The sequence below is a fragment of the Hipposideros armiger genome, unplaced genomic scaffold, assembly GCF_001890085.2.
Source record: "Hipposideros armiger isolate ML-2016 unplaced genomic scaffold, ASM189008v1 scaffold_460, whole genome shotgun sequence".
Classification (NCBI taxonomy): Eukaryota; Metazoa; Chordata; class Mammalia; order Chiroptera; family Hipposideridae; genus Hipposideros; species Hipposideros armiger.
Window position 1 is genome coordinate 787,309 of NW_017731810.1, and position 25,762 is coordinate 813,070.

Below are 25,762 nucleotides of genomic sequence, written 5' to 3' on the forward strand. Positions count from 1 at the left end.
ACCTGAAACATTGATCTGCTTGCAAATCAGTCCACACTCCTGGACTTTTAAATAATAGTCATCTCTCCTGGGCTCACAGTAAGATTGCTGTTTGAGCTTTCTACTTTATGCCAGTCTCCCACTCACAGCACATTTATTTCTTCTTCTGTGCTTTTGCCAATGCTGAGACCTCTCATTGCATGTCATCCCCCCTCGTCCTCCATCCAAAATCTTAACCATCCTTTAAGGCACATTCAAACCTATCAAAAAATGGCCACAACCACCGACAACTGTGCTTTTTAAAGGCTCTTTGCTTTGTCAAAAGGCACCTTGTCTTCGTGTCTCCCTCAATTAATTACAGTTGGTTGAAAGCAGTATTTTTATATATCTGACCACATTGAAATGTCACTATACATTTTCCAACTGAGTAAAAAAACAAAACAAAACAAAACAAATCACTGGTAACAGCAAAATGCAATCAAAGGCAGGTGGGAGCAAATGCTTACAATCTTTCTCCAATGAGAAAATACCAGGTGGTTTTCAAGGCTTCAAAAGCCATTCCCCACACATTCCTACATGGAAGAAGATGGTATAGACACAATCATTATCTGGAATTTACCCCCCCCCCAAAAAAAAAATGGATGCAAGGAAAAACTGACAGGCAAGCTTAGTCTGAGCTCCTCCGGTGCTGTTGGGCACCATCTACTTCTGTCCTATTATGACAGCCACTCAACATTAATTGAACACTTCGTGTGCCAGGCACTGTGCTAAATGCATTACGTACACCATCTCATTTAATCCTCCCAATGGCCCCACATGGTCGCTATTCCTAATATTCTGCCGGAAGAGGTCATTGAGACGACGTGACCACTTGTTGACCCTCGAGCTGGACAGGGGCAACTGGAGGTTCTTCACTCCCTCCTCTGTCCTTGAAATGTGCACTCTACCCACCGTTCCCATAGCGGGGGCTGTTCCTAGGATGTGGCCTTGACAGAAGAAGCTGTTGAGACCATCTGGACAGTAGCTGTGCCTGAACCCCATTAAGGCCTCTGTATAAACTTTTAAGATTCTGGCAGGAGTGTACAGTGTTCTACTCGTCTTGGGGATGCCCAAGACAAGCCTCGTGGGCACGTTCCCTTACTTATTAAACCCGCCACCTGCCAATCTGGATGGTCTGCCTTTTTCTTCACTCTCTCCTTGTCCTCGGTGTACTGAGGCCAGATTCAGATTTCACCCAGGAAGCTCCCAAGGTCTCGAACCAACATAAATGTTTTACAACATCAATGATTTACAACATAAATCTGTAAAATGGGAATTTTACAGATGCAGTAACTGATGCACAGAAAGGTCAGTCATTTTCCCCAGGATGACAAAGCAACAAAGTGTTAGAGCTGGTTTGAACCCATTTCGCCTGATTTCAAAACTCCCATTCCTTGCTACTCTACTGTACGTATCTTCTACCTAAAAACTGTAGTCAAAATTAAAGATAGCAGTTAATACCTTAACTAAAAACAACCAGTTCCACAATCTTTTTTCCCTTTTCTTTTTCAGCAACACGTACTCAGTATTCAACAGAAATATTTAAATATGCGTAGAAGTTAAACAGAGCATGTCTTCTTTTTTTAATGGGCCTCTCTTTTTCTCCAGCGTTTCACACATTGCAACGTGAACTTGACAATTGCTATGCCACAGAACCAACAGCACTAATTTTCACACTTCATTAATAAATAAATGGAAGCCCCAGATGTTATGGGATGGATCCACAGATTCCACTGGGAGTTGAGAGGGAGTTCCAATTAAGCCACTTTTAATCAAAAAATGCCAAGCTGCAGACAAGAGTCTAGAGAGCAAACCGTGCTAAATGTAACAATCCCAGATCTGAAATTCAAACGTGGGACTCCAGATCAGTGCTTTAAGAAGGTTTCCAGTCTGAATAGGTAAAAAGGGGAAAAAAAAGCAGATTGGGGGCTCCATGCCAAAGCAGATCAGAAACTGTGGTCCTGCATTTGAATAGAAGCAGGAGTCAGAGAGACTTTGATGGTTTGGAACAGAGGATGAGAAGGCCTTTCTGCCAGACTTTTAACAGTTTGCAGCCTAAGACTGAGAAATACAGAAATTTCAGGAGCTCAAACACTGTACATTGGGCGTTCACTGCAATTTTTCTGTATGTTTTAAAATTTTTCCTAATAAAATGGTGAGAAAATAAAAAGCTATATGGGAAATTATCAGGAAACTGACCAACGTTGCAGTTTTAGTCCAGGGTGCTGCTTTATGCAATTCCTTGCAAAGGATAAAAAGCAGGTTCCTTCCACGGACGCAGTAATAAAATAATCAAAGCTGCCAATATGTATTAAGCACTTACCTTGAACTCTGCATACATCCTCTTACTGAATATTCACAAGTAAGCCATAAGGCAGGTAACTATGATTATCTCCATTCCAGAGCCTGAAGTCATCACACAGCCAGCAAGGGACAGAGCCAGGATTCAAATCCAGGGCTTATCTGAATACCGCTCCTACTCTGCTGCATGGACCTAGCATTCCTTCAAAGCCCCTGTGAGCCTCAGAGACCAACAGAGCTGCCACAAAATCACTGAATGTGTTGTGGGAGTCTCTCAACAAATTTAGAAAGCTTCCTGAAAACACGACAGCAATAAACCTTCACTCTGTTAAAAGCAGAAAGGGCTTCTGGGGTCAAACAAAACCAAGGTTTGAATCCTGGCTCTGCCACTTCAGTCACATCACCTTGCTAGTCACAAACTAGCAAGCCCTAGTTTTTCCACCTCTGTAAGGGAGTCATAATATTCACTTCGGCAGATTGTTGTGGGGATTGAATAAAATGATGCATTTAAAGTTCTTACCCAGGACCTGGTTCATGACACTCCATCAATAAAAGGCAGCCATTGCGGGTATTATTTTGAGCTCGTAGGAAGCAGAGACCCTCCACCCTGCTGTCATGCCAAAGTACCAAAGCCAAAGGGTTTTGAAAAGATGAAACAGAGGGAAAGATCCAAATTTAAAAAGGAGAAAGAAAAGGAAAGAAGGAGAGAGGTTGGGAGAGCTATGGGTTCCAGGTACAGAACTCAGACAGTTGACCGTGATTTCAACTTGAACCCGTGAGAACTAGAACACAGCTGAGCCATTCCAGGAAGATTTTTCTGAATTTGTAATTAAAGGTATGAAGAAAGCAAGGGGACACACACACACACACACACACACACACACACACACAATCTTGTACCTGGCGAAGAGAGGAAAAAAGCACATTCATAATGCTTTGGTCCAACGTAGCTCTAAGATTGGTGCTGAGCACGGTTACCCAGCGCCCAGGCAGGAGGCTGAGGGTGCTTGAGAAGGCGAGAGGTCCTGTCCCCGCCCAGCAGGAGGCACCGTCTAGAGCAAGCAGGGGCACTGGGATGCGCCCTGGGTTTGCAGGGAGGGCTGGTGACCCTGGGGTCTCCCCACAGCTGCCTCTCTACTCTAAGGGTAGGAGTTTCAATGGCTGTGCCCTATTCATTAAAAACAAAAATAACCCTGGGTTTATTTGGAAATGTTGTTGACCCCAACCTACCATAGAGAGAACAGCAAACACAGTCGATGGATGTCAGGACTGCCTTCTAGGATTGTACCCAAAGCAAAGACTTTGAGTGAAGGGAGAAAGGAGAAGGGTACGCACAGGGTTAACCTTCCCCAAACCCCTTCCCTCCCACCCGCGAACCAGGAGAGGGCGGGGAAGGAACGCTGGACATTTCAGGGGTGCCCTGAGCCTCGCAGCGGAGGGGAAAGGCACAGCGGACACTCCCCCTCTTCAGGGACCTGGGCGCTTTAAAGAAGGGTCCAAACCGCTCCAGCGTCCTAGCGCGTCCTGGATAGAGCCCACCCTCCTCTCTCCGCCACAGGAACGACCCCACTTTCCAGCACCAGCTGCGAGCTTACGCAGCCGAGTGACTCCCAAGTCCACCCAGGCTCCCGGCTCGCTGCCTCGCGATTTTCCGAGCCTCCGGGTGCAGCCCAGCCCAGAGGGTCCCCCTTTTGTTCGCGAGAGAGCGCGTCGCGGCGCATCCCCGCGCGGAAAGCCCCGTGCGGGGGCGCTTGCCTGGGTCCGCTCCCCGCGATCCCTGCACTCGTGCGACCACCAACTGCACCCTCCCTCCTCGGAAGTACTCACTTCTTCCCAGTCCCTCCGCTTTCCACGCCGTCTCCTCCACCGCCCCATAGCGCCTCAGAGGCTTCTCAGCTTCCAGATGGGTAGACAAAGATTGCTTTAACTCCATCGCTGATCCCCGCGGGCAGGTCTACGGGTCTCCCCTTACTCCATCCCCGCTGCGGGCTGCACGGAGGGAGGCGGCTCCAGCCAGCAGCGTTTTAAGGGGCCGGGCGCTCGTGACGCGGCTCCATCTCTTCCGCCGCCTGGGCTCGGCAGCACCAACTGGTACCCAGGAGGGGGAGGGATGCAGGGCGCATGCGCAGTGGAGGCTTGGGGGGCTGGGTAGAGAAAAGCGGGTAGATGATAACTCTAAGAACAACGAAAACAACAACTAAAATAGAACCAGCCCAGAGGAAGTAAGAAGAAGCCCCCCGCCCGTACTAGAGTCGGTGGCGATGTTTTGCACGGGGCTGGTCACCGCGCGTAACTTGTGATATGTCTGCGGGCTGCCAGGTTTTGAGTGGAATTTGTGAGCGAGTCTCTGTCTGTGGGCGATGGATCCATCTTTGCGGGGAGTGTGCGGAAGCGTGAGTGTGGACCTGGATCTGTGGGTTCTGTGCTTGGCTAAGTGCGTTTATTTGTGAGAATCTCTGTGCTTTGCGTTTGGGTGTGTAATTTGGATAAGGAAATGGGGCAGTCTTGTCTGCAGGCGCCTGTGTCCATCCTGTATGTGTCTGCATGAACTTGAGAGAAACATGAAAATATTTTGGACACAAGTATAACAAAGCTGTTTGCAACTATGGGTCTTTGCTGTCCTGAAACGCAGAGGTTTATCTTACAAACAAAGCATGGCAACATTACAACTACAAAGTAAAATAAGACACTTTATTGAAAACAAAAAACATTTACTGAATGACAACTAGGTGCTAAACACTTTCCAATAACACTGTGAAACTGAGATACTGTTGTGTCCGCCTTGTGTTACAGAGGGTGAAACTAAGGTGTTACTTGCCCCAAATCCCACACTTACCAAGTAGCCTGGTCAGCACTTGAATCCAGACTTAGTCTCTTTGTTGTACTGACTCCCTACGCTGAACAGGTGTGGTATTTTGAATGGGGGGGGGGTCGGGTCTATAGGACATGGGTTGTATGTTTGTTGTTATTGTTTTTAAAATGTCACCTGAGGCAATTTTTCGGATCCACACTGCTTGTGGAAGTATAAAATGACCCAGCTCTTTAAGTCAATGATTTAGCAACTGGCAGCAAGAGTCTTTAAAAGTTATTATCAATAATAAACATCTAAACAGCTCATGAGGGGAAAAGGAAATAACAAAGATAAACATAAATTATTTACACCTAGAGAACTGTGAGGGTATCATACAGCACAACCTTTAAGTTTTGATGTAAATAAATGTATAGTCTTAAACATATGCGCTAAAAAATGTAAGACTAAAAATGAATGGGTTAGGATACATAAATAAGCAAAATGTAATCTATATATACAATGGAATATTATTCAGCTTTAAAAAGGAAGGAAATTCTGCAATATGCTACAACACAGATGATATTTAAGAACAAGATGCTGAGTGAAATAAGCCAGTCACAAGAAGACAAATATTATAGGATTCCACTTCTATGAGGTACTTAGTCGTCAAACTCATAGAGACAGAAAGTGGGATGGTGGTGGCCAGGGGTTGGGGGGAGAAAGTATGGGGAGTTATTGTTTAATAGGTTTATATTTGCAGTTTTACAAGATAAAAAGAGTTATGAAAATGGATGGTGGTGATGGCTGCACAACAATGTGAACGTATTAATATTTAATACCATTGAACTGTATACTTAAAAATGGTTAAAAAAATGGGTTAAGTGTTCAACTCAAAAGACTTTAAGAAAAAAGAACAGATAAAACCTAAGTAAAATAGAAAAAGAATAATAATGTTAAGGGCATAAATTAAGGAAACAGAAACCAAGGAGCAATAGAGAGGCTCAACAAAGCCAAAAGCTGATTGATTGCTCAGAGGAGGAAAAGCTAATAAAAAAGGCAAACCTCTTAAGACTCATCAATATAGGCGGTCATGAGTAATATTAAGAGTGAAAAAGACGGGCCGGCTGAGTGGCGCATTAGTTAAGAGCTGGCTTGGGATGCCAGAGGGCCCCGGTTCGGATCCCACATATAAGGGTCAGTGACACTGCCCTCTACAGCTAAGATGGTGAACAACAGCTCAACCTGGAGCTGGGCTGCCCGGAGTCACCAGCAATGGTGTAGGCTGCAGTGAAGCTATCGTGAGTGGCTGGCCGCCAGCATGAGAGGCCGGCAGCCGGCATGAGCTGCCAAGAGCCACAGTAAGTGGCTGTCCAGTGGCCGGCGACCAATCTGCCTCACCTGGGAAGAGCGCAATGATAATACCAACATGGGCTGGTGAAGCCATGTCCTCCACAACTAGACTGAAGAACAAAAGAACAGCAACTTGTCTGTTCCGCTTTCCTGATTCCCCAACACTATTCCCCTCCCCCAATTCCCCAATAAAATCTTTAAAAAGAAAAAAAGTCAAAATGGATCATTTTCTTGAAAAAGTAAACTATCAAAATATACTTAAGAAGTGAAAAAGCAAACCAAATAGTTATTATAAAAACTGAATTAAAGGGGCCGGCCGAATGGCTCAGTTGATTAAGAGCTCGCTCAAGAGTTTGAGCTCTGAGCAACAGCGGTTCGAGGCCAGCCCGAGCTGAGCAGCCGCTAAGCTGCCAATAGGTAGCAGGATGGCTCAGCTAAAAAAAAAAACAAAAAAAAAACAAAACTGAATTAAGATAGACATTTATTGTCCTTCTCAGTCCCACAAAGGCAGCAGGCCCATACAGCTTTATAGGTGAGTTTTACCAAATAGCAAGATAATCCTTACTTAATAAAATTTGTTTCAGAGCTCATTTTATGAGGATGGTATGACCTTGATATCAAAACTAGATTGAAATGGTAACTAAATTTAAAATTAATCATAATGGCAAAAAAAAAAATTAAAGAGAAAATTACTTTTTTTTGCCACCTGGCACAATTAATTATTTTTGTCACACTATTAAGCAGCATAAAAAAATGAACTGAAAAAAATGAAGAGACAGATATACCATGTTCAAGGGTACAAAAGGACCAGTATCCTAAAGGTAACAACTCTCTTCAGTGCAATTCCAGTTGAAATCTCAATACGAAATAGGATTTTTAAATAAACCTTGACATCTTCTAGATGTCAAAACTCTCGATCTTCTACAGTCCCCTGGAAACAATACAATGGAAAACAGCTTTTATTTTAACCCTTATCACTTTGTAATTTTAACCCAATCCTTTTCTGGACCCTTTTTGTTAGTAAATGTCAAATGTAAACAATAAAATAAAACATAAACTTTGACAAGCTGACCCTAAAATTATGTGGAAGAACAAGGCTAGGAATAGGCAGGACAATGGTGAAGAAAATAAACAAAACAGGGAAAACCTAACTACCAGATACCAAAACCTATTACAAGGCCTTAACACGTAAGGAGAAAATGAGAGCCCCAAATAGACCCACGCGTATGTGGAAAGCTGATATATGACAGAGGAAGCCTTACACATCAGTGCAGAAAGGATGGACTGTGCAATAAATGGTGCTGAAACATTTGCCTAACCAAATAGAAAAGTAAAAACAAAATTACACCCGTATACTTTCCAACACACGCACGCGCGTGCACTCTCTCTCTCTCTCTCTCTCTCTCTCTCTCTCTCTCTCTCTCTCTCTCTCTCTCTCCAGGTAGATTAAAGACCTAAACGAAAAAAGCAAAATTTTAAAAATTTATAAGGTGGGAAAACACCTTCATTATTTTGCAGTGGGTGGTTATATTAAGACCCAAAAACACAAACCTTAAAGAAAAATATTAATGTTTGACTACAATTTTTTTTTTTTTTTTTTAGCTGAGCCATCCTGCCACGTGTGGGCAGCTCAGTGGCAGCCCAGCTTGGGCCGGAAATCGAACCGGCAACTCTGTTACTCAGAGCTTGCACTCTTGAGCAAGCTCTTAACCAACTGAGCAACTTGGCCGGCCCTACATTAATTTTTTTTATTGCAGTGAAATTCACATAACATAAAATGAACTATTTTAAAGCGAATAATTCAGTCACACTGTACTTTCACAATGTTGTACAACCACCACCTCTATCTAGTTCCAACACATTTCATCACCCATTATGCAGTTATCCTACATTTACCTGGATATTTCACATGAATGGAATCATACAATACGAGTCTGACAATTAAGTCGCGAACTTGTTGCACCGATGTTGCTAACCTTTTTTGATATCAGAGGGATTATTCATTATAAATTTGTACCAACTGGACAAACAGTTCACCAAGTTTACTATTTGGAAGTGCTGAAAAGGCTGCATGAAAAAGACGACCTGAACTTTTCTCCAACAATTTATGGCTCTTGCATCTCGACAATGCACCAGCTCACATGGCACTGTCTGTGAGGGAATTTTTAGCCAGTAAATAAACAAATAACTGTATTGGAATACCCTTCCTACTCACCTGATCTGGCCCCCAATGAATTCTTTCTTTACCTGAAGATAAAGGAGATATTGAAAGGAAAACATTTTGATGACATTCAGGACATCAAGGGTAATGCGACGACAGCTCTGATGGCCATTCCAGAAAAAGAGTTCCAAAATTGCTTTGAAGGGTGGATGGACTAGGTGCTGGTGTCGGTGCATAGCTTCCCAAGTGGAGTACTTCGAAGGTGACTGTAGTGATATTCAGCAATGAGGTATGTAGCTCTTTTTCTAGGAAGAGTTCGCGAACTTAAGTCTGTCCCCATATGTACCCTTTTGTGTCTGGCTTCTTTCACTTAGCATACTGTTTTCAAGGTTCATCCACATTGTAGCATGTATCACTACTTCACTCCTTTTCATGACTGAACAATATTCCATGGTGTGAATACACCACATTTTGTTTATCCATGCATCCATTGATGGACATTTGGGTTGTTTCCATCTGTTGGCTGTTGTGAATAGTATTGCTATGAACATTTGTATGTAAATATTTATTTGAGTACCTATTTTATTTTATTGTTTTATTTATTTATTTTTTAAAAAGATTTTTATTAGGGAATTGGGAGGATGGGAACAGTGCTGGGGAATTGGGGGAAGGGGAACAGACAAGTTGCTGTCCTTTGTTCTTCAGTCTAGTTTTGGAGGACATCATTTCACTGGCCCATGTTGGTATTATCATTGCGCTCTTCCCAGGTGAGGCAGATGGGTCGCCAGCCTCTAGATGGCCGCTCACTGTGGCTCTTGGCAGCTCATGCTGGCTGCCGGCCACTCACACTGGCTGCCAGCCACTCACAGTAGCTTATGGCAGCCCACTGCAACTCCACTGCAGCCTACGCCGTCACCGGCGACTCATGGTAGCCCAGCTCCAGGTCGAGCTGTTGTTCACCATCTTAGCTGTAGAGGGCACAGCGTCACTGGCCCTCATGTGGGATCCGAACCGGGGCCCTGCTGCTCAGAGCTGGCGTCCCAAGCCAGCTCTTAACCAATGCGCCACTCATCCAGCATTGTATTACTTTAATAATCAGGAATAAAATCAATAATGTTTTTAATGAATGGAAAATAAAAAGACTAGGAGTAAGTACATGAAAATATTAACAGTGGTTGCTTCTAATAGTTGAGATTTTGGGGAAACCTTTGATTAATTACCATTTTTTGTTTTCTGAATTTTCCAACCTCTATCCTGAGTACATGTTGCTTTATCATTCAAAAATTAATCAACTTTGTTTCTAAAAATGTGTGAGTAATACAATCCCCGTAATCCTAGAGGACAAAGCCATCCCCGCCACTGCAGTGCCCAGAACCCTGTCTGTTTGCATTAGTTGAGAGTGATAATGCTTCAAGTTTAATAACGGGATGAAGTAATCGTCTGCATGGAATTATTAAGTGGCTCTCCCAGCCCTGGCTTGTCATCCTGGCTCGGTGCCTCACCCTGCTGGGAATGCCAAGGACTCAGAGAGATCCTGGATGATTGCAAAGAGTCGGGACGGCAGGGGCCAACACAAGACACGTTTATAACTATCATTTGGGTTGACTGAAAGGGGAAATAATACAATATCATCTTGATAATGGGATACTTTATCCAGCATGGAGACAATTTCAACTGTACAGGACACTGAGCTTATCAGAATAGCATGGTTTACAAAAAACACAGGCTTAGAAATCTGGAGGGTTTGAGTTTGAGCCCTGACTCTGCCACCTGCCAGCTGTGTGACCCTGTGTGACATGTCACAAATCTCTCTAGGCCTCACTTTCTTTATCTTTAAAATCTGAATGGCACTACCTATCCCAGAGGATTTTTGTGACGATTAACTAAGATAATGCACAACAGCATATAAAGGGCCTCAATACAAGTATATAAGATGATGATGATGATGGTAATTATTACATTGTTCTGGCTGCTGTTTTGAGTTCTAACCTTTTGGGAATATACCAACTGAAGTCTCCAAAACAGAAACCTATTGAAATGACATTGGGCGGAGAAACTGAAACCCTGATACTTTGCTGGTGAAAATGTATAATGGTGCAGCCACTTTGGAAGACAGTCTCACAGTTTCTCAAAAGGTGACACAGTCGCCATATGATCCAGCAATTCCACTCCTGGGTATATATACCCAAGAGAAATGAAAAATACGTCCACACAGAAAGCTGTGCCTGAATGTTTATAGCAGCATTACTCACCATAATAAAAAACATGGAAACAACCCAAATGTCCACTAACTGGTGAGTGAAGAAATGAAAGGTGGCATATCTTTACAAAGGAACGCTATTTGGTAATAAAAAGCTACCAAGTATTGATACTTGTTACAACATGGATAAATGTTGAAAATACTCACAGCTATAGACCACATAGCATATGATTCCACTTATATGAAATGTCTAGAATCTGTATCCATAGAGAAAGCATATCTAACACAAATCTATAAAGAAAGGTTAGTGGGTGCCTAGGGCTGAGGGTGAGGGAAGGTTGGGGAAAGGGGTGATAACTAAAGGGTACAGGGTTTCTTTTGGGGATGGTGAAAATGTTCTAAAATTGATGGACTGATGGTTGTATAACTCGAGGAATATTCTAAAAAAAAAAGCCATTGAATTGTACCCTTTAAAAGGGTGATGCGTATGTATGGCATGTCAATTGTAGCTCAATAAAGCTGTTACCAAAAAAAAAAAAAGACAATGAGTGGGGTTTAAGCATTTAAATCACAACAGATCATCATGAGGTTAACGAAATAATGGGTCAGCCTGCTGTGCACCAAGAGCCAACAGAGGGCTGCCACAACAGGGGGCTGCCACACAGTCCAGACCTGTGTTGGTCCTGGCTGGTGTCTGCCATCACCTGACAGTTGTCCACTCAAGCTTGGGTGTTGATGATGGGGAACACTAGAGGTCCCATGGATGACTGGAATTTCCAAAACAGCGACAGTGATTCCAGGAACCTCCCAGTTAGTTGCTCCATTGCACTGGCCCAACTCGGGGGAAAAACAAGTAGGCTGGGGGAACACTTCCCACCCATGACTTCATTGTGCCCACCCCTCTCTCTCCCACTGAACATGTACCTTGTCCAGCATTATCATGGGGTGTTGTAAACTAGCCAATCGGCTGGCAAATAGGCTACCTGTTAGTGGGATTATATTTGTACTTCCGTATCTGGCAGTGATAGTAAAAGTTTAAATTCTACAAATGTACTCACGAAAACATATCAGAAAGAACAAACATTTCCTGTTCCCATGCTATGTCTTTTGTTCTGTCTTAAATCATGTAAAAAGGAAAAAAAATGTGGGTGTGGCTATGCATTCATATTGTTCAAATTCTTTTTACCCTCATCAAATGGGCTTCTCCTCTAATGTCCCAAATTTCTTCTAATAGATCACCCTTAGATAAAGGCATAGTGTTTATTGCAGTGGTTCTCAACCTGTGGGTCGCGACCCCTTTGGGGGCTGAACAATCCTTTCACAGGGGTCGCCTAAGACCATCGGAAAACAAAAAGATATTTACATGATGATTCATAACAGTAGCAAAATTACAGTTATAGAGTAGCAACGAAAATAATTTTATGGTTGGGGCTCACCACAACATGAGGAACTGTATTAAGGGGTTGTGGCATTAGGAAGGTTGAGAATCACTGGTTTATTGGTTTTATATCTCTTTGATTCCTGGAAAACTTTCAGAAACTCAGATATATTTGAAGGAATGAAGTTGCTAGCCATTTAAATGGACTGCCCCCCATAATCAGAACAGTACTTTGCCTTGTGGGTCACAGCCTCTGAGTCATGCACGGTGATTATAGAAACAGTGGGGAACCAGGAAGGACTTTACTGGTGTTTCAATGAAAAGTCTAACGCAGAGGGGGAAAAAAATCTTCCAGGGACTCAAAGAAATATAGGAAGTATTGCAGCCAGAAAGTGAGACTTCTAGAAACCATGATTTGCATAAGAAGAAACATTAATTTTAAGATTTAAAAGATAAAGCTCTACAGGGTTCTAAAGGGAGCTCTGAAGCCAGGCTGCCTCCCTGACAATTCTGACTCCAAGCGTGGTGGCTACAGCACCTCCAACTACTGGGGCTCTGCATGCAGCAGTTTCCTTTCCTATAACATGGGGTTATTTACGTAACATGCCTAAAACACAGAATATTCAATAAATGTCATTTATTATTATTAGAATTGTTATCAGGGCCGGCCGAGTAGTGAGTTGGTTAGGAGTTGGCTTGGGAGCACGAGCTGTGAGCAGCAGGGCCCTGGTTTGGATCCCACATGAGGGCCAGTGACGCTGCACCCTCTACAGCTAAGATGGTGAACAACAGCTCAACCTGGAGCTAGGCTGCTGTGAGTCACTGGAGAGGCGTAGGCTGCAGTGAGGCTGGCCAGCAGCTGGCATGAGCTTTTGTGAGCTGCCATGAGCCGCCATCCAATGGCTAGCAAGTGACTGCCTCGCCCAGGAAGAGCGCAATGATAATACCAACATGGGCCAGTGAAGCGACGTCCTCCACAACTAGACTGAAGAACAAAAGGGCAGCAACTTCTCTATTCCCCTTCCCCGATTCCCCAATGCTGTTCCCTCCCCCAAATCCCCAATAAAATCTTTAAAAAAAGAATTGTAAGGGCTGGCCGAGTGGCTCAGTTGGTTAAGAACTTGTGCAAGAGTGCGAGCTCTGAGCAACAGCAGTTGGATGCCCGGCCCGAGCTGAGTTGCCACTGAGCTGCCAACAGGAGGCAGGATGGCTCAGCTAAAAAAAAAAAAAAAGAACTGTAGGGAGGAAGGGAGGTTGTTACTTTGTAATTTGTGAGGGGTATAAAGGATAACTAGTGCATTGTTCTGTACACCTGAAACTAATAATAAAAAAATAATAATTGTTATCATAACTTGCAGTTAAATGTTGGCTTAAGTGTTGTGCTGTAATCATCAAAATATCAAGATCACCCTTAGGTAAATTCTGGAATATTTAACTCTATGTCGTCATGACAGTTGTCACAATACTATTCCTAACTTCACAGACTCCTTCAGTGGAGATTGGTGTTATCCAGTATTAAGACTTCCAAGACTGATGGTTAGCTGATAGCTTGGAGTTTTATAGATGCAGAGTCTCTGGAGGCAGTGAAAGAGACTCACCAAGAAGGACTCGAGAATTGGAACAGGAGGCATTCCTCATGCAAGGTCAGGAGACTACGTCCACTGAGGGAGCGTTGGGATTACCACAGCGCTCTTCTCTCATCAAAACTGGGGTTTGTTGTTCGTGTGTTCTGTTTGTACAGCTTATGATCAATGTCTTAGGAGGGCATAGCTTTCATAAAACAAATATGGATATGTTCCTTAGGCATCTAAAATAAATACAGATGGGTACAATAGATCACATGTGTCAATAAACCTGACTTAGGGAGAAGTGAGCATGGAATTCAGTATGTAATGAGTTTGGGTTTCAAGTGTTTCATTTCTATAATAACAAAAACCACGTTGTTGGGGCTGGCCGAGTGGCACGATGGTTAAGAACTGGCTTGGGATGCCAGAGGGCCCCGGTTCGGACCCCACATATGAGGGCCAGTGACACTGCCCTCTACAGCTAAGATGCTGAACAACAGCTCAACCTGGAGCTGGGCTGCGGTGAGTTGCCAGCTACAGCGTAGGCTGCCGCCCCTGTGGCAGTGGGTTGCCATGGGCTACTGTGTGTAGCCGGCAGCCAGCGTGAGCGGCCAGCAGCCGCAGTGAGTGGCCGTCCAGAAGCCGGCGACTGATCTGCCTCAACTGGGAAGAGCGCAATGATGGTGCCAACTTGGGCCAGTGAAGCAACGTCCTCCACAGCTAGACTGAAGAACAAAAGGACAGCAACTTGTCTGTTCCCCTTCCCCCAATTCCCCAACAAAAAATTTTAAAAATCTTTAAAAAAAACCCACGTTGTTGGGCCGGCCAAGTGGCTCAGTTAGTTAAGAGCTTGCTCAAGAGTGTGAGCTCTGAGCAACAGCAGTTCGAGTCCTTGCCCGAGCTGAGTTGCAGCTGAGCTGCCAACAGGTGGCAGGATGGCTCAGCTAAAAAAACAACAACAAACAAACAAACAAAAAACATGTCGTTAGTTTCCAACACACAACCACGCAAGACACAATACTGACATTTTAGTGGGCATGCAAAAAAAATATTACCAGTAAAGGAAAGTAACGGAGAACACGGGCTCTGGAGACAGGCAGTAGCTCTTGCATTTATATTAGTTGCATGACCTTGGGCAAGTGACTTCCCCTCCATTCTCCGGAAACTGCTCTTACATCCCTGATAGCCTATTTCTTTCCAATACTCTATAGTGTCTTTTCAGTTTCATCCAATATTTAATTGCTCCCCAAAAAAATATAACATTGGGGGCCTGATCCTACTCTGAACTCCTACCCCACCTCGATTCCGGGACAGCGCTCTCTTCCTTGGTTCTGCTGCTTTCTACTCCTCCTGTTCCAGCCCTTCCTTCTCCATCAACTTAATGAGCTCTTTCTCCCTTGTTCACCCCCCTCAATTGTTCCTGCAGTGTTCATCCCCTTTCATCTTCTCTGTTCATTCTTCACCCCTTCCTGCTTAAACCTATCTTTCGTGGTGGCCTCAACATCAATGGCTTGTGATCTCCACCTCCAGCCCCAGTCGCTCTCCTGTGTCTGTGCACGTGCCTCTTGGAAATATCCAGCAGACTTGGGAAAAGTAACAAAAGAGGGACATGGGTTCGGAAGAGAAAATAAAGAGAGTTTCAGAAAGCACACTGTGTGCTGCTCCTAAAAGAGGCTGAGGAGAGAGAAAAGCAGCTGAGGAAATATGTGCTGAAGCCTTAGGACCTGAAGTCCTGCCTCTGTGAGAGCAGAGAGCTGGTATTTCTGCGCAAAGTACTCAAGGAAGGGGATCAGATGTCCTGGCAGTGCTTGAGAAGACATTATTATTACGTGTGGAGCCAAGGCTGTGTGCCTATGTAGGGTGGGGGGAGTCTGAGAAAAATCCCCAGGGTATGTGGGGATCTCCCTCTATCATGGCACTTTCTGTTGTTTAAAGCTGACATGTATTGAGTGGTCACTACGTACTGGGCGCTTTGTAAGACTTACACTACTTAATGCAAGCAGTATCCTATGAGATCAGGCTTGAAACTCAGAGAGGTTGAGTAAATTGCTTGTTCCTGAATGGCAGAATCTGCAGTCAGCCTCGACCAGCCAGTCTCAGAGCCCAAACACTTAACCACAATCCACATCTCCTCTCAAAGCTTTCCTTTCTTCAAAGGATCACCATGGCAATAACCAGGAGGATTTATAACCTTGGCCTGAACATGTTCAAAATCAGACTCCTTATATTTCCCCCTAAACCTGCTCCTCCTAAATTGGAAATCTCAGATTTATCATTCCTCTCAGCACCTTACTCTCCAATATTTCACACTCACTCCCACACATAGTCAGACAACAAACCCGATTGATTCTACCTTGGAAATCTCTTCCAAACCCAATCATCCTCTCCATTCCCACCACCTTGCTCTAGCTTGTATCATCCTTGTCTTAAACTATTGCAAAAAACATCTTTTCTGGTTTTTTTCCCCACTAGAGACCATTCTCGTTTCTAAAATTACCTTTTAAACACACACACACACACACACACACACACACACACACACACAAAATGCCACTTTTGTGCTAAAAAAAATCCTCCACTGGCTTCCTGCTTCCTGCAGAATAATTTACATAACCAATCTCCTCGGTTTTGGGGACAATCGGATTATTCCCAACTTCTTGAGCGTATTAACAAAACTGCGAGAAGAGTCTTGCAGTTGAAGCTTTGGAGAATTCCTTTATTTCCTTAGGAAAAATTCCTTGAAGTGTTGAATCAAAGGATATGCATACTGTCAAAGACATTTGGTGCCTATTATTAACCTGTCCTCCACAATGTCATGCCAAGACGTGTGCACTGCAACTTATTATTATAATTTACATGCTGACATGAGTATACCCACGGAGTACAAATGTGTTCTATTTGCTTTTAAATCATCAGATCTGGAATATCGAAAGGTACACGGCAGAGACTCTGTGAATGTCTGTTGAGTGAATGAATGAATGAACTGAATAAACAAAAATCCAGGAAATGCTCCCTGATTTGTATCTAACTTAAATCATTATATAACACAACTGCTATATGCTATGTCTGTATCACCCGACTATTTCATGTAGAGTTGATTTTAATAGCATCCCTTTGCAGACAGGGCTGAGATTTCTGGATTCTCCACAATACTGCTCCATTCAGGAAGCAAAACCCTTGCATCCTATCCATATTTACTATGTACAAACAGGCCCAATCTTAGACTCTTCAATTGTCCATCACCACCTATACAGGTCAGGTCCTCTCTGGAAAAGAGCTGACCTAAACTAAATCGTAAAATGAGCAAAGAGGAGCTGAATGTTCACACATCTGTATTTTCAGATGTGTACAGGCAACTCTCTTTAACCGCGCCACTAGAATAAATGTCTCAAAAGTACCTCAAATTCAGTATCTTCCCTCTATAACCTATCTTCTGTATTCCCTACCACAGCTGTTGACACTTTGTTCCAGCCAGCCATTAAAGCCTGAATTTGACCTACAAAGTCTTGCTGATATTACCTAGGTACATCTAAATTTGTTAATCTATAATCTTTCCCTTTCTCTGTATTTCTACCACCATTGAACTCATTTGGGCTCAAAAGATCTCTCCCCTGAACAACACAACACTCATTTAACAATTGCTCTTTCAACAAAAATTGTTTAGCACCGATTCTTTTCCAGGTATGGATAGGTTACCTGTGCTAGATACCAGGGTTCAGCCATGAAGACACATGTTCAGTAGCTGGCAGGAACTATGGGCTGATGCAGGTGGCCATGGCATAACGTATCACCCTCTTGGAGGGTCATTATGAGTATCAGCATCTTAGAAGCTCTGAGAACTGTTCAGCTTTGTGTAACCCTGGTCTCCCACACCTCTTTGAACAAAGAACCATCTTGTCAGAGGACAACTCCTAGGTTCTCAAAATCCTATCCCACAAAGCAATTCTTATAGAAGGAATATAAAGTTTCCAACCAAAAACTTGTTCTATTTATTTCCCCAGGATACCATATTCTGCTAGGTTCTGCCTAGAAACAAGCCACGTTTGTTAGTATATGATTTCCTCTATTTTGTTAATCAAATATGTTTGTAATTTGACATCTGTGAAGAGGAAGCCAAAAATGCAGAGAAGTACTGATTTAGATAAAGAGGTGACAGATGAGCTAAGTTCTGAGGGATGGATAGGAGTTAATCAGGTGAAGGGCAGAAGGTTTCCAGGCAGCTGGAACAGCAGGTGCAAAGGCACAAGTGTGTGAGTCAAATGAGTTTGGGGAAATCCAACAAAAATGGCTACTACTTTGAGACCTTGCTCTATGCAAGGCTCTCTGCTCAGGGCTCAATGTACAATCCAAGCCTATGAGACAGCTTCTATTATCCACCTCCCCACACACAACCCTTTTGTTTTAAACAGATGAAGACACACAGCCCCAGTGAGGTTAAGTGAGATTTCCAAAGTCACCTTGGTGCTGGATCGTGAACCCAAGTCTATAGGACACTAAGGCCCATGTGCTCACCACTGAACTATCCTGCAGTTAAGCTGCAATACAGCTGCAAATCAAAGGCCAGTAAGAGCTGAGACAGGCCAGGCAGCAAAGAGCCACGTTTGCCTTGCGGGTCAAAGGAATTTGGACATTATCCAGAAAGCCACAGGGAACCACTGGAGGAACCACTGATTTCAATCACTGACTTTAGGCAGGGAAGAGACACAGCCAGTACTTCTGAAAAGATTATATGATGGACTGGAGAGAGTGGAATGGAGGGGTGGAAGGGACATCAAACTGGAGGTAGGGACATCAGTTGGGAGGCTCTAGTGGTATGTTTCTTAAAGTTTAATGTATTAAAATGGACATTCTGATCCAGGTGATCTGGTGTGTGTGTGGGGGGGAGGGTCTGAGATTCTTAGATGTTCACAAGTGATGTCAAGGCTTCTGGTCTATGGACCGCACTTTGAATAGTGAGGCTTTGACATGAGGAACAATGAGCTTGCAACAAGCAATGGCATTGGAATCAAAAAGAGGGGACAGACTAAAGAGATATTAAAGAAATAGGACTTGCCGGCCATGCAGCATGACGTAGCCTCAGTGAGTTGACACAGCTCCTGTGAATGGTAAAGATGGGAGGTTTGAATTAATCGGTGTGACTCTGCTTCAGAATGACAGCTTTTTCTCATAGCCACAGAGACGAGCTTGATGGTTGCCAGAGGTAGGGGTGGGGATGGGGAATGGGTAAAGGGTGTCAAAAGGTACAAACCTCCAGTTTTAAAATACATAAGTCCTGGGGACATAAAGGTGACTATAGTTAATAATACTGTATTGCATGTTTGAAAGTTGCTAAGAGAGTAGATCTTAAAAGTTCTCAACACAAGAAAAAAACTATAACTGCGTGCTGATGGATGTTAACCAGACTCACTGTGGTGATCATTTCACAATATATACAAATATCAAATCATTATGTTGTACACCTGAAACTAATATAATGTTGTATGTCTATTGCACCTTAATGTTTTTTAAAAAGGCAAAGCAAGCAACCTGTTGGAATACAGCAGGAAAAGAAAAGAATGAAGCTTTTTGAAAGTAACTCTCAGTCCCCTATGTTACCTTCAAGGACCCAGAGTTACCAGGACCCTCTGATTAAGATTCTGTGGCAATGTAAATTTTTCAGAAGCATAAAGTAAAATGAAATGGAAAACATTTATTTGGCGTATACAGTGAGGCTGTCACTACATGCCTCTGTACATGTGATTCTTTCTCCTGGAATATCTCCATGCCCACCCCACCCCACCCCACACCACACACACACACACACACTCTTTCCTTTGTGTCACTACTGTATCTTTCATATATCTCTTATCATACTGTATTAGAACTGCCAGAAGTACAATCATAGAAGGACTGTGGGTTTTGGAGTCAATTGAACTTTGGTTCAAATCATAGCTCTGCCATGTATTGATGGCTCGATGATAAGGGGCAAGTTTCTTCTGCTATAAAAATGGGGTTAATATCTATTGTTGAGGTCATGTGTATCCTTTAAAATACTTTGTCAAGAAACAGGAAACCAAGCTCAGAGTAGTTTAAACAATAAAGAGAATCTACCAGCTACTGTAATAGAAAATCCCAGAGGTAAGGCAGGCTTTGGGCATAGGCTGGTCCAGGGGGTATGAAATCATCAGGGTTTCTCTGAGATTCTTTTAGTGATACCCTCTTCTTTCTGTGTCCTTCAAACTAAAAATGGTTACAGCAGTTCCAGGCCTCATATCTGTATTAACATCCCAAACAGAAAATGAGAGAATGCCTTTGTCCTGGTTTTCCCAGCAAAAGTCAGGGGACTCACGCTAATTGGACCACCACAGGTCACATGGCCATCTCTGAACCAATCACTGTAGCCAGGGGCAGGAAATGCACTGATTGGCTTAACCTCAGTCATGTGCTCCCCGACTTGGGCCAGAAGTGGAATCCCTTCCCCGAGATTCCCCAAACAGAAACTGAGGGATGTAGGGAAGAAGGCTGGAATGATTGCTGGAGAGACATCCAACAACTATTCACTGCACCACGCCCATTAGTACATTATGTAAACAGCATAGCATAGGCCTTACATACGTAGTGCAAATCTTCTCTGCAGCTTGTGGGCACACAATAAGTGGTAGCTGTAATTTGCTTAGACGTCCGCCCGTCTGTCTACTAGACCTTACACAAACTGAGAGCAAGGTCCTTGTCTTACCTACCACAGGTATTCCTCATGGCTAGCATAGCTCCCAGGACGTAGACAGCTTAAATACTTATTGAATTAATATTAATGATTACAATGAAAAATACAAAGGGATAGTTATAGCAATTATTCCAACAAGGAAAAAAAAAGGATTGTATGACATCAGGGAATATGAAAACCAACTGCTGCTGGTCCATAGCATTCATACGATAAACGAGCTGGAAATAGCTGACTTACAGACTGGAATTAACATTGGGATGTATCCCAGGACACAGTTAGGGGTCTGCTATAATTTTTGGTCAATTAAGAAAAGAGATGCTAAATAAAATGTCATGGTCTGCTTTGCCTGACTTCAGAGTGGAAGGGAAGATGATCAATCTTTTTCTCCCCACCCTTAAATCTATTCAAGAAGAATCACCTGTGCATACAATATGTGCTCACATGCTATATGGGAAAATAAATTTCAAGAGAAAGGCTGATTTATCATTCTGTGGACCTTAAGACTCAACCTCAATTAAAAAGATGCTAACATCGAGAGCATTTGAGATCTTGCTCCCCAGCAACTGTCTTCAGTTTTGGCTCAAATAAACTCTTAAAAAAATTCTCTACAGGTTTAGACATTCTTACAACAAGGGCAAATCTAAATATTAAAGGAAAAGTAAATACTAAATGATACATATCAGGTTTAAATCATTCCTAAACCACGAGCACAGACACAAAACCACAGCACCAAGGCTGATGGAAAGGAGAAAATTCTTTCCCTTGGAGGAAAAAAAAAAAAGATACTAATATTGATTGATCCCACTATGTGCCAGGCACTATCTTTCAAGCTCTCACATATATGATCTCATTTAATCCCGAATAAATTGAGGTTGTAAAAGGTTAAGCTCCTTACCCAGGATCACAGAACTAGTAAATAAAAACCGAGGTGCTGAGAGGCGCATGCCTTAGAATCACTCTTCTTGTTATTAGAAAAGATTTCCTTATATACACCTCAGAGGCTTTACAAGGGAAATATTGGATTACTGTAATATGACTCATCAGCCCAATTTAATATTACCTATTCATTACAATGTAATGATTCTTGCATAACAAGGAATATGCTGTTGTGTTTCCCTCTCTGGCTCTGTAGCAGCCGTACACAGATCACAGAACTAAAAACATAGGCGAATTACATGACCTACATACGCAATCAACTTAAAGAAAAATTTGAACTGCTCATACTTATGTGGTTGAAAAATATACAGTCTAATTTTGGTCAGCAGTGGCATCTAGGTAATGCTGACTCAGAAAGAAAACATTTGTTGTTGCCATGAAGAGGGACAGAAAAGCTGAATCATACTGTACCACATCAAATGTTACCACTATTAATATAACATGTGCTGCATAGAGAACAAGATGGAATTAGACCATCTCTGACCAGCAGGTTCATCATTACACCAACAGACAGATGCAAGAAATATTGTCACAGGACTATGTCATTTCATTGTATTATGTTCACGATCAACTAAGCTTGTAATTCAAGTGTGGTCATCTGGTTGACATCACCAGGGCAGTGTAACCATCGAAAACAGGGACTGCAAACTCAAATGCCTACAGGGGCCAGGTGGGTCATGGAAATGAGCACACTGGGCAGGTTGTAGAAAGTAGGGAGTGAAATCGATAGTGAAACACCTAATGAGGCAGATAACTGCAACACATTGATTAATGGAGGACTATAGCAACAGCAACCATGTGACCAGATCGTTAAACTTTTCAAGAGAGGCCAGAAACCCAGATTTTTAATAGGAGAATTCTCAAGTCTTCAAACGTGTGAGTGCCATCAAAAGTACCCTGTGGGCCAGATTTGGCCATTCGTTTGCAACTGCCAATCCAAAATGTCAAAGCAATTTCATCAGTTTTGCCATTGGTGAGGACGGGGACAAGGACGTGATACAAAAAAACAGAAGCAACCACAGTTTATTGTTGAATAAGGAACGGTTTACTTTTTCTGGATACTGAGATCGTCATTCTCACTAGCATCCAAAATTATATCCAGAATGACATTGGACTTTATGAAAGTGTTTATCCTCACACTGCTTATAGCTTCACACCTAGCATAGCAGAGAAAAACACTTTTTAAATAGCACCTGCTCCTGGAGTCTGTATAGGAGAAAATAAAGCTGAAGTCTTGAAAAACGTTAAATTAATCTGAGCAGCATTTACTTAACCCAAGACTCTCCAATCCTTGGACAGTTTTTGCCATTTCCTCCCTCCCCGCTCCCCCAGCCCTATGAAAGGCCTGTTTTGAAAGACTTGTCTTCCAAACTGCATGTGCTAAGTAATACTTTTAATCAACCTAAGACAAGAATTATTATCTGAGTTTCTTCAGCTCCAGCTGAAAGCTTGTGCGGTCATATTATAGATAAATGTTTACTATGAAATGCTGAAAATATGGCAGAGCCAGCATGACTATTTTCTTAAAAATCCTAAGGGCCTGGAAACTTCACTCATTCACTTCTTCGCCACAAATTTCCAGAGTGCTTATTATTTATTTATCTATTCAACAAATCTTTAGTCCAAACCACAATCACTTCTCACCTACTCTATTACTATATAGACTTTTAACTCTTGACTTGCACTCCTACCACATTCTCTGTTGCTTATACTTGTGGGAAAATTTGACGACGTGACCATCTAACTATTACATGACCTCTGTGAAAGATACAGAATCTAGAAGAAAGTAAACAGATTCTGCAAGGCCGCCCTGCCAACACAACCTATCTATAAAAGAATGAACATCACCACTATGACAAATAATCAATTGCTTAATGTCCAAAATCTTACTTTACAATTAGAATTTTCCAGATGCGTTGTCTACATTAATCAGTATAACTAGACAATGACGAAAATACGTCTCACTTTAAGCTGTGATATTTTGGAGTCCAGCTTAAAAAAAAAAAAGTCAGGGGTCGCCCATCAGCTCAGGTGATTAGAGCACAGTGTTCATAACATCAAGGTTGCCGGTTTGATCCCCACATGGGCCAAGGAGCTGCGCCCTCCATAACTAGACTGAAATAACTACTCACCTTGGAGCTGATGGGTCCTGGAAAAAAACACCGTTCCCCAATAAAATTTCTTAAAAAAAAAAAAAAAGTCAGAGAGAAGTCCAAGATGGAGGCAGCATAGGAGGACGTGGAATTCGCCCCCTCCCATGAGCAAACCCAAATATACAGGTATAGAGTAGAGCCATTACTCCTGCGAGACAACAGAGCCCTGAATGAACAGCTTCTGGCAACAAACAGGAGAAAGGGACCCAACAGAGCCGGCGTGGAAGCGGGAAAAACCCTCTGGGAGCTTCGGGAGCTCTCCAGGCCGGAGGGGCCGGTGGGCGTCATTGTTCACATGCCCCTTGGCTTCCACAGGGCCGGCAGGAGCTCTACTGGGGACTTCGGCCTACCTGCACGGTCACTGCTGCACACTCCCAGCGGCATTTCTTGGCGCCTTTTGCCTCCAAACGAGGGGAGCAAGAAGGAACAACAGGGTGCCGCCACAGTCACTTGGCCTCCCAGCAGGCAGTGCTCCAGGCGCTGAGAGCGCATGCTCGGCAGGCAGTGCTCCAGGCGCTGAGAGCGCATGCTCGGCTCTAAGCGGCTGCCCAGACTGCTCAGCTACAGAGCCGCACGGAGGTGGTCGCTTCTACCACGTTCGGCACAACCAACAAGAGAGACACTGGATCGAGAAGGCTGGGGGGACGCAGGAGCTCCCCGGGGACTGCAAGAACTCCCCGGCATCAGGATCGGAGCGGCCGGTGAGCACCGTTATGTCCCATTTCACCTCCATACTGTGGGTGGGTGCTCCATCCAGGTGCTCTGGCCAACCTGTAAGGTCCTGTAGTGCTTTCCCAGACACGTCGTCTGAGCCCATTTCGTTCTGAACAAAGGGATCACCGGCATTACTGCAGGCACGTGGCCTCCCCGCTGGACCTGCTCTGGCTGCGTAGGTCAGCGCCCTGGACACGTTAGGCATCGCTGGGCCCCTGCCGGCCTGCCAAAGCCCGCTGGCACACACAGCCTAGCAGAGCCCGCTTCTACGTAAGGCCACTTCTCCAAGCCTGGCAGAAACAGCTATTTTGTCTAATTCACAGAAACAAACATAGAAAGTCACCTAAAATGAAAAGACAGAGGAATAGCTCTCAAATGAAGGATCAAGAAAAATCCCCAGGGGAAAAACCTCTAAGGAAATGGAAATAAGTAATTTGCCTGATAAAGAATTCAAAGAAATGGTCATAACGATGTTCACCAAACTTGAGAATGGAATGGACGAACTTGGGGAAAACTTCAATCAAGAGTTAGAAAGTATAAGAAAGAACCAATTCTGAAGAATGCAATAGCTCAAATGAAAAACACTTTAGAAGGAATTAACAGCGGATTAGCTAACACAGAAAAACAGATCAATGATCTGAAAGGCAGCCTAGTGGAAATCAACCAATCAGAACAGCTGAAAGAAAAAAGAACTAAAAAATGAGGATAGTTTAATAGACCTCCGGGATAGCATGGAATGCTCAACATTCACATTATGGGGCTCCCAGAGGAGAAGAAAGAGAGCAAGAAATAGAAACTTTATTTAAAGAAATAATGGCCCAAAACTTTCCTAACCCTGGGAAAGGAAACAGACATCCAGGTAAAGGACCATAGAGTTCCAAACAAGAAGAACCCAAAGAGAGACCCACCAAGACATACCGTAATTAAAATGGTAAAAGTTAAACAGACAATCTTGAAGGAAGCAAGAGTTATATACAGTAAAACCTTGGATTGTGAGTAACGTGGTTTGCTAGTGTTCTGCAAGATGAGCAAACATTTCTAATACATTTTAACGTGGTAAACAAGCGATGTCTTCCAATACGAGCAGTTTGTTTCCAGAATGAATTATACTCGCAAACCAAGGTATTACTGTATCAAGGAAACCTTATAAGTCTATCCAGCTGATTTCTCATCCAACTGCGAAGTCCAGAAGGGAGTGGCAGGACATCTTTAAAGTGTTGAAAGAAAGGAGCCTACAACCTAGAATAATTCACTCAGCAAGCTTATTCAGAATTGAAGGAGAGATAAAGAGTTTCCCAGACAAGCAAAAACTAAAGGGGTTCGTCACCATTAAACCAGCTTTACAAAAAATGTTGGGCCAGCCGAGTGGCGCGATGGTTAAGAGCTGGCTTGGGACTCCAGAGGGCCCCGGTTCGGATGCCACATATGAGGGCCAGTGACACTGCCCTCTGCAGCTAAGATGCTGAACAACAGCTCAACCTGGAGCTGGGCT

The 25,762-nt window shown here is 43.4% G+C and overlaps 2 protein-coding genes across 2 annotated transcripts in view; both read right to left on the minus strand.

The window, feature by feature from the left end:
* Positions 1 to 4,349, minus strand: part of BMERB1 (bMERB domain containing 1) — a 97,019-nt gene extending 92,670 nt beyond the window's left edge. The window contains exon 1 of the mRNA XM_019666118.1: positions 4,147 to 4,349. Coding sequence (XP_019521663.1) covers positions 4,147 to 4,252 — 106 coding nt within the window. The 5' untranslated portion in view covers positions 4,253 to 4,349. The remainder of the gene's footprint in view (positions 1 to 4,146) is intronic.
* The window catches only part of MPV17L (MPV17 mitochondrial inner membrane protein like), a 53,983-nt gene continuing 32,550 nt past the window's right edge, over positions 4,330 to 25,762 (minus strand). The window contains exon 4 of the mRNA XM_019666121.1: positions 4,330 to 4,463. Coding sequence (XP_019521666.1) covers positions 4,344 to 4,463 — 120 coding nt within the window. The 3' untranslated portion in view covers positions 4,330 to 4,343. The remainder of the gene's footprint in view (positions 4,464 to 25,762) is intronic.